This window comes from Silene latifolia, chromosome Y (assembly GCF_048544455.1).
Source record: "Silene latifolia isolate original U9 population chromosome Y, ASM4854445v1, whole genome shotgun sequence".
NCBI lineage: Eukaryota > Viridiplantae > Streptophyta > Magnoliopsida > Caryophyllales > Caryophyllaceae > Silene > Silene latifolia.
In genome coordinates, this window is record NC_133538.1 from 410156481 (window position 1) to 410165682 (window position 9202).

General features: G+C 37.5%; 1 protein-coding gene across 2 annotated transcripts; it reads right to left on the reverse strand.

Annotated features, from left to right (window-relative positions):
- Positions 1-1709: 1709 nt before the first annotated feature.
- Positions 1710-8507, reverse strand: LOC141633083 (protein SMALL AUXIN UP-REGULATED RNA 12-like). Of its 2 annotated transcripts, XM_074445570.1 has the most exons (6): positions 8406-8507; positions 7544-7732; positions 7322-7440; positions 6385-6538; positions 3765-3876; positions 1710-2419 (listed from the first exon to the last, which is right to left on the reverse strand). In XM_074445570.1, the coding sequence occupies exons 5-6, from the start codon at positions 3867-3869 to the stop codon at positions 2069-2071; spliced, it is 456 nt and encodes a 151-aa protein (XP_074301671.1). In that variant the 5' UTR covers positions 3870-3876; positions 6385-6538; positions 7322-7440; positions 7544-7732; positions 8406-8507; the 3' UTR covers positions 1710-2068. The 2 variants fall into 2 exon arrangements, with proteins under 2 accessions (XP_074301671.1, XP_074301672.1); XM_074445571.1 differs by lacking the exons at positions 7322-7440; positions 7544-7732; positions 8406-8507 and having other exon boundaries at positions 6385-6961.
- Between the last annotated feature and the right edge of the window lie 695 nt (positions 8508-9202).

Sequence of the window (9202 nt, forward strand, 5' to 3'; positions counted from 1 at the left end):
CCACACACACAATCGCACCCACTCCAAACAACCTCCGTCACCGATCGTCCACCGGACTACCGCCACGCGGGGGGACCGCACCGTTCCCACCTAAGCCCCGCTCATCATACCGAGCGATAACCCTGTCCCATTAATGTGCACATCCCCTCCCGTGGCGGGTTCCACGGAGGGCGAAACTAGGGCGTGAAGCCACTCCCGCAAGTGACTCCACTCAGCCGAAAACGCATCTCGAGAACCAGAGACAAACAATCACAATCACAATCAGAACCATCACACTACGAATGCGATAAAATACAACAACCACAACACAACCACAACATCCGACACACTAGACCATCTACAGAAACTGAGTAGGCGAACCTACCTTTAAGCAACTGCCACCAATCCATGCCAACACATGCCATAACCAGCAACCAAGCAAAGCCTATAAGCACAACACGATCATCTATTACTACCAAGCAAACCCTAATTGCAAAGATGAGGATAGTGATGATGATTATGACATACCTATAAGGAGAAACCCTAAAAAGACCGCTACCCGACTCAAGCTACGCTCTCCTAAGGCACAAGGACCTTCAAAGGGCTTCCATGGAGGTTTTGTGGTGAAGGGAAGGAAAGAGGCGATCGATGGATGGGAAGAAAGGGGCGGAAATGAATTGCGGATTTAACAAAACGCGATTAAAAACCCTCGCTGAAAACTCGATACTCGATCGAGTACCCAACATACTCGATCGAGTGACCCCCTACTCGATCGAGTAACCTAGCTACTCGATCGAGTAGCCTCTACTCTATCGAGTACCACTCCTAACACGTAACTCAAGATAGTTTTGGCACGCATTTCTAAGACTATTCTCGCACCCAAGGTCAGTCAACGCTGGTCAAAGGGTCTCTAAAAGGGCGGGTATTACATAGTGTACTTTGGATTCGCGAGAGTAATCCAGTATGTCTTGTGAGTGCAATTCGGAATTGTGACTATGTCCGGATTATGGTGGATGCAGGTTGGAAAGGTATAGAGAATGCAGGTGTTGGTTGGGTCGCCTTATCAGGAAGTGGAGAAAGATGTTTTTACATGGATAAAAATATTAGAGCTGAGTCACCTTTACAAGCGGAAGGATTGGAGGTGCGAATGGTCCTTTTGTCGGCTAGGGAGCAGGGAATACGACATTTGGAGGTATCTACGGATTGCATCTCTATTGTTTGTCAACTGGCTGGCATCGAGCGACCTCACCACCTTCTTAAGGCGATCCTTGAGGACATCCATTCTTATCTTTTTTCCTTTCATTGTTTAGCTATTAGTTATATTCCTAGGTCATTTAATAATGTGGCCCATAGTCTTGCGTGTAAGGCTATGGATAGATAGGTAAACCTTATTTTACAGCTGCCAAAATAAAAAGGGTGACATTCAATAATGTTGGCAAGAGACCAAGAAAAGCAATGAAAATGATTAGAAGAAAGTTATTGTCGGTCCAAGGGGTCTAACACTATATTAGCATTAAAGTTGTCTTACAACCTCTTTACACAATAAATGCTAAAATGTTATTAACCATTATATTTTTAGCCAATTATTGTAGAATCCACAACGCACGGCATCCCACTAGTGTTCAATATAAGAGGGAATTTAACCATTGATCTAACGTTCACATATGCCTCGAGTCTCGACTCATTCAAGATCGTTACTCAAAATATGTAACTACAAGTTTACAGAAGCTCGCAACACATAAAACCAAATCCAACTTAGTAACCATATGTCGAGTTATATTATACCACAATAACCACTATCACCAGAGATTGTTTCCGGTGCTTTGAATTAACTTATTACACTATAATTATGTGAGCCCGAGCCCGACTTCTATACATATACTCTAAGCGAGTCATACCAGATTTCTAGTTCGACAATGATATCCGTATCCTATTTCCGGGTCTCTTCAACATAATTCTGTTAGTTTAGTATGAGACGGAGATATACGCATACAAGCAATCTATTAACCCTTATTATTAAATTAGGTATGCACCACGAATAGCTTGGTGGTGTGCATAGAACCGCCTCATACAAGTTTTTGCTGTCAATTTACAAGCAATTATCATTCTTCTCTTCCCCAATGGTAGCCGCAAGAGACAGGAAAATAACTTCATCACAAGGAATGGTGATACCACTAGCATGTCGAAAGCCATACTCCTCTGCGGCCAACTGAAGTGGATACTGAAATTTAGGGTGAAACAACCATGATATAGGGATTACATATCTCGTCCTGTTTTCTCCAACATATACAACAAAGTGACCTTTGGTTACATGCACATCTTCTGAAGCTGTTTTCTCATCGTCTTTTTGAAAGCTTGAACACTTTCGGAATATCTCCTTCACTGGACCCACGGGAGTTGACGGTAATTTCCGGGATCGTTTTGAAGGAAGTTTTTCTTCCTGCATGAGATTTGTTCTCAACATATTATGACAACTCTAGTATAAGAAAGAAAACCAAGTTGTTAGCCAAAAGATGATGGTAGCAAGAAGTAGAACACGTCCATATGGATACATACATATTTATACATATGTCGAGGGACGGAGGGAACATACTAGGGATGGTACAAAGAGGAAAGGGTTTAAAGCCATGTGAGATGTGGGATCAAATAACATAAAAATGAGTTGTCATTCATCGTTAGCTTGGATAATGACACAAGACACAAGTAGCTACAAAGGATATTCAAACAACTAAACCTAACTTTGTGTTGCATCTCTGGAGGATATCCAGCAGAAATTCTCCTTTCGAAATTTTGAAGCTTTGTACTCATCCACATATTTAAAGAGCTTCTTATCTTATACAATTAGTATTTTCGAGCCCTAACTTTCTAATACGCAAGTCTTCCAACAGATATCACATCCCTAAATATCATAGGGACTATACTACTAAATATCTCAATTCAGTCTCTTATCTCCCAAGCGCCCAAGACCACGTGTCTAAGGTTCATCATACAACTCCTTTGTCATTAATGGTCAAATGTATTACTTGTCTTTTAGGAATATGTCAGATGCATAGAACACTGACATCATTACGGCTATCAAATTTCATCAATTCATGGATAGGAAAAAGGACAAAACACATAAACTCCAACACACAGTAGAGAATTAATGACATCACATCTGAAGATATATACTTTAGTAAGACAATTACGTTTCACAATTTCCACAGTAAACGTTTGCTGGTAGGAGTTACAAGGTGAAAACTGAGATTTAGAATATTCAATATAGTAACTCGAATACGTCTTCTTATACAATTCCCACAGTAAAACGTTTGCTGGTAGGAGTTACAAGGTGAAAACTGAGATTGTCATTTAGAATATTCAATATAATAACTAGAAGACGTCTTCTTATACACCTGGTTTTTATTTTTTAGTAAAACGCACAACAGATACATAATAACCTCCATCCAAAATATATTGTTCCCATTGATGCTGAATATCACCCAAGTTAATATGTTCGAATGTGGAGCGATACAATGTAACATTTGTCATGCTTGATGTACCAAAACCAACCATGTACGAAGTATATTATATTATCATCTTTAGAATGATGTAACTATTGCATGTTTTGAGAAAAAACCAGTCAGTTAACCAATAAAGTCACATGGAGACAACAAATAAAAATGGAGGGAGTAATATCTTATTAAGTAATCGAAACAAAACATTCTTCAGAAACGTCAAAACTCCATATCCGATACTCCACAAATTCATAAGTGAGCATTGTAGATTCAAAGTTAAATACTCCATACCTTATTATTATTAACGTAAAAATTCCACGCACCGCCAAGTTCCCATAGCCCATCTTTACCAGGGAATTTAAGCAAACTCGTTAACCAGGTCATTCCTTTTGTCATTTAGCTCCTACAAACAAAAGACACAACTGACTTTTATCGATGTGGACGAGACACTCTCAAGTCGAAAGATTATACTTTAATTGTGTCAAATCACAAATTTGGCTGCTTCAAAAACAGAAATTTTATAATAGAAAGACCATATACAATGAAAGTCTCTTACGCTATACATAAGGATTTCCTAGGTTACACTCTAATTCTCTAAACATGGGTGGTTCAGATTCAAGGTTTTAATCAAGCCAACCCTAGCAAATATATAGGCCTTGAGTTAACTACTAAATTCAAGAACAATAAGAAGCACACATTGAGCCAAAACCGTGCCTGATGTACAATAGGTATATTTTAAACGTACAAGGAGGTTTGGCAAGATCATTGCACATGATTAACAGATTTTTTTACCCTCCATTCATTTGGATCACTAAATATTTCTTTTTGGATATTCAACTCAATTCACTACATTCCATTCTCGAATAAATTTACATTGAACACAAAATCACCCTCTAAAGTATTCGGTTTCCAATATTTACCTACTTGTCCCTCCATTCATTGGACATATATACCTTGTCACTCGCTCTTATCTCCTTTTACTTGTTACATATGTACATGTAGTGAGTAAATACTGATGAACAGAGGGAGTGAGTATTAAAAACAATCCTACAGCTCAAATGCTCTAGAAAGATGATAGAGTCAAATAGTGTCGGCCTAATTAGGTAATTTTAGTTGAATAAACTTGTCACAACGCCGGTTTTGAGTGTTAATCGTAATATTTTCCGGTGAATCTACTTTGGTTGTAATTTGGATCATTTGAACTTGTTGTTGGTATTTACATCTCAAGGTAATTCAAGTACTTCATATGAGTAAGTTGAGATGAATGGATCATTTTGTACAAGCCGACTCACAAGTTAAACCCGAGCCACGGTCAACCAAAGTGAAGAAGGAGAGCCAAGAGTAAGCCAAGAGAATAAGTGAAAAGTCAAGAGAAGCAAACAAAAGGAAGATGAAGCCTTGGAATGCGCAAACAAGAGCCAAAATGAAGAATTCAAAACTCGATTTCACAAGGGTCAACTTCAAACAAGCATATCTCGAGTTCTAGACCTCGTATCGACGCAAGGCCAAGTGAAGGTTAAAGCTTGTGATTTTAGCTTTCCAACGGTAGGTCGCATGCCTTATTTGACCAAGAAACGAGAGAGATATGGCTTTCGCAAGATTGTGGTGCAGGCTGAAACCGGAGACTGCGGCCCACACCTCCGGCCCCCACCGGAGCCTGCGGTTTTCCCCTGATCATTACGACGGGTTTTCCTTTTTTTCTATTTCCGAAAGCCCATTTGTTTGTGACCTAAAAAGGAAGAGCCAAGGGTATAAATACCCACATTATGAGATCTTAGAAGGAGGCTCCTTATCATCATCTAATCATCTAATCTTCTTTGAAGGCAATAATCTCAAAAAGCTTGTGTGTTAAGAAAACTTGATATTTTAGGAAGAAAGGTGTAATCTTTGACATTGAATGTTAATCTTTCTTCAATTTGTGGGTTGTAACAAGATTATGGAAGGCTAAATCCTTCTTTGCTTGGTGTAATTCATCCAAAGTTTCCAACTTTGGTATTGTAAGACTCTTTTAATCTCTCTTTATTTATCCATTGATCTTTCCTTGTGCTTATATTCTTATGTTGAGTAGATGAATGTATGAATTGATCACTCTTGCATCTTATTTACCCAACTATTGCAAATTCTAGAGAAATGGTTTAATCTATCTAGGATTAATTGGAGCAAGCTTGTTGTATGTTGATTTTGTTTAAAGGATTCATGCAATAAGTAGGAAATTTCATGTCTTTTCTCATTTGTATAGTTTAATCTTGTGAGAATTGATCCTAGCTTCTTATCTTGGCATCACTCTTAATGCTCATGTTTAATTTGCACTCATGGTTTAATGAATTGTTGGTTAAACTTGAAGGACATACATGGATGGTTTAATTTGTGTATGTTAACATCTTGATTTGATAGTATTGGGTGGATAATAAGAAGAGAGTTACAAAAGAGTCAAACTTTATCTTTGTTGGTTACTAAAGGAGGATTACACCAAGTCATCTTTAATATTGAATTTTCTTGCTCATGAAGTGTTTGTCATATTGCTTGTTAGAAAAAGATTGCAACTTTACATTGCATTTATGTTACCAATCAACTCAAAACCCCCCTTTTTGTCCATGTTCATCTATTGTTTTTCAATGTTAATAACCATTGTTTGTTTATAAACTTGTCATTAGAGCCTAAATTTGTAGTAGAGTCTTGTTTAGAAGTCAATAGTTTACAATTCAAGTTGTTAGTTGTTAGACCTTCTCTTGGGTTCGACCCTTACTTATGCTATACTACTATTCTTAATTGCATAGTGTAGAGTTGAGTTTGGCTTTATAAATTGTTAATTTGATAGTTTAATTATAGTATTTAGCGACCTAGTATTTTACCTATCAAAAGACTTTAAGGTACAAAAGGTGAAAAAAAAAACAATTGAAAGAAACTATACCTCGAGCTATTTGTGCAACGGTAGCATTTACGGCTCCAAACCAAGAGCCACTGGCTTCTTACTGAAGGACTTCCTGGAAAGCAGTGTAGTAACGGCTTGCGGGATAATGGGTGATGACAGAAAGTCACTAAGTCGAGCTTGAATTATGTCCCCTCTAACATAGTAAGATCCCGTCAAAAAGGCAAATACTTCTATGTATATAGAGAACTAAAAAACGAACAGGGAAAGAATATTTTGACAAATGCGCATATATAAAGCCCTGAAAATGTACTAGAAACCAAAGGAAGCTTGAGATGACAAAGCCCAATAGTCTGATATATACATTGCATCATAACAAAATAAATTTCTTGTGCTCGACAACAGTAGGTCTTTAAATATCTAGGGAAAAAAGGATTTCAATATATAGGATACACAATGCTATGATAAGTTGGGCTTCTGCTTATCAACAACATAAAATATGCGCAAAATAAACCTCGTTGACATGTCTGTTAATTTTTCTAAAGCAGGCAATGCCAGAGAACCTAACCTCAATTCAGTGGTTGAGGACAAAGCTATACATGAGCCCTCACATTTAACCCAAAAAAAAAGAGAAACAAGGGATATATTTATGCAAATCTTTTAGTCTTATACGGAGTACCACACACAAGCTCAGTATTTAAGACTGTCACAAGAAACAATGATTAGATTGGCAACCAATCATTCATAAAATACATTATTACCCTAATGCGTCAAAGCCTATCACTAATGATGGTGTAAGTGGATCGAATGTATGTACCTTTAGCCAGTGAAAACATATAGAGTTTGTTTCCAATGAGCGTTAATTAAAATCGTATTGAGAACTGCATCTATTAATTGAAACATCTAAATACAGTTTAGAGATCCATTTTTACTTCCAAGAGAGGCCAACCAGTAATAGAACATTGTATCACACTGTTACCTGTAGACAGCCAGCAGCGAGCTTGAGAAATCCATCTGCCTCGGAGAAATTCAGGTACCAATGGCACAAGTGATGATCTTTGGTATTGGTTCTCTTATCATCTAAATCATCGCGAGGGACTGCATGGTGGTGAAAAGTGACACACAACTATTTAATCCCATAACGGTATTCCCACAACAACCTAGTACACATGAACTGATAGAACAGTTAACAACATCATACCAAAGGGTGGCAACTCGAACCCAGTGGACAACCGAGGCATGACAAGAGCAGTATAATTCTGCGCACGAGCAGGGAAACTCTTTGTAGAATCAGGAAAAACAATCTCATCATACGATTCCACTTCAACCCGGCCTCTTAATGAACTCCGGTCCAGCTTACTTTGGAGGGTAGAGCTTCAATTGATGAAACCTATTTACAAAAGTCAAGTCCCAAATAGTCTACAACCTACGTCTACTTTTTAACCGGCTTTTTATGTAAACAAGTGAAATGAGCCATTTAGCATCTTATTCATTCCCTATCACACAAAACACGCCTAAAAGGCTAGAAGGAAACATAATCTATTGACTAGAATGGACCAAAAAGGAATGCGTAAACAATTGAAGGGGACCGAGCATCAGTGTAAAAATGAAACGAACTCACAATCTCGAATTCGAACTCGCCCTAACCAAATACAGACAGATCAAAAGGAGAAGATTCAACAACTATATAGGGTTATCTATCTAAACTTGGGTGGAACTTGGAAACCGCCTTCTTAAACAGCACAGTTAAATCCTCAATGTTATCCCACAAACATAAACAGTCCATTTACGTGACTGACACCTTGATATACATCAACCCAGAAAAAGAAAAGAATAAAACTTCGTTCAGGCATTTTGTCGAACAGGTGGATATGCATAACTTGAACACAATCAGAAAATCTACCCTCCGCATAAACTCTCAAATCAAAACAAGCTATCTATTAGTCTATTACAAAATTCAAGATCATGGATTTAAAAGTAATAATTCTATGTCAAAAATTTACAAAAATATGTAAAATAAAAGGGAAATGATAAATACAGTAAAAGGTAGAGTTGAAGATTACCTTACTATGGTAAAAATGGATTTATTACGGAGGGCCGGGGTGTTTGTTTTTGCAAATTTAAATGCCGATTTTTTACGACTCCCGCTAAATTTGACATAAAAATATTTCAATGTTTTTATTATTTTTTTGGCAGCGGTAAAAAAAGTATCTTACATAGAGCACATTGACTTTTAAGTTAGGTGCAAAAACTACATTATTATTACAAAAAAAAATGCGCGCGTCTTGTGAACTTTGATGTTTTTGAAAATACCCAATTTTTTGATCCTAAATCTTTAAGAGGCTATAACTCGTGTTTACAAGCTCAGAAAGTAACGATTTTTTTTTTTCAAATTGATTATCTTTTCGAGACCTACGACTTGAAAAAAAATTGTCGTGTTTGGAATTCGTGACAAAGAGATATGGTCACTCAAAGTTTGTACGGTAAAAAAAACTTTGACGTACACAAACTCCTAGCCACGGGATCCAAATACGACAAATTTTTTTTTCAAATCGTAGTTCTCGGAAAGATGATCGATTTGAAAAAAAATTATCACTTTCTGAATTCGTAGACACGAGCTATAGCCGCTTAAAGTTTTCCGGAACAAAAAATTGGGTATTTCGGGCAAAATTCGAAACTTCAAAGGCACCGCGTGCATTTTCCCTTACAAAAATAAACTAGGGATGGGGTACTTAAAAAACAGGGTTTCTTCAGAGAGCTTTGGGAGTAGCACATTGAGGATGTCATTCCTTTTCTTTTCTTCGGTAGTTGAGCTTTAGGAGAGTAGCTGCAACAAGACACACTCACGTCACGAGAACGT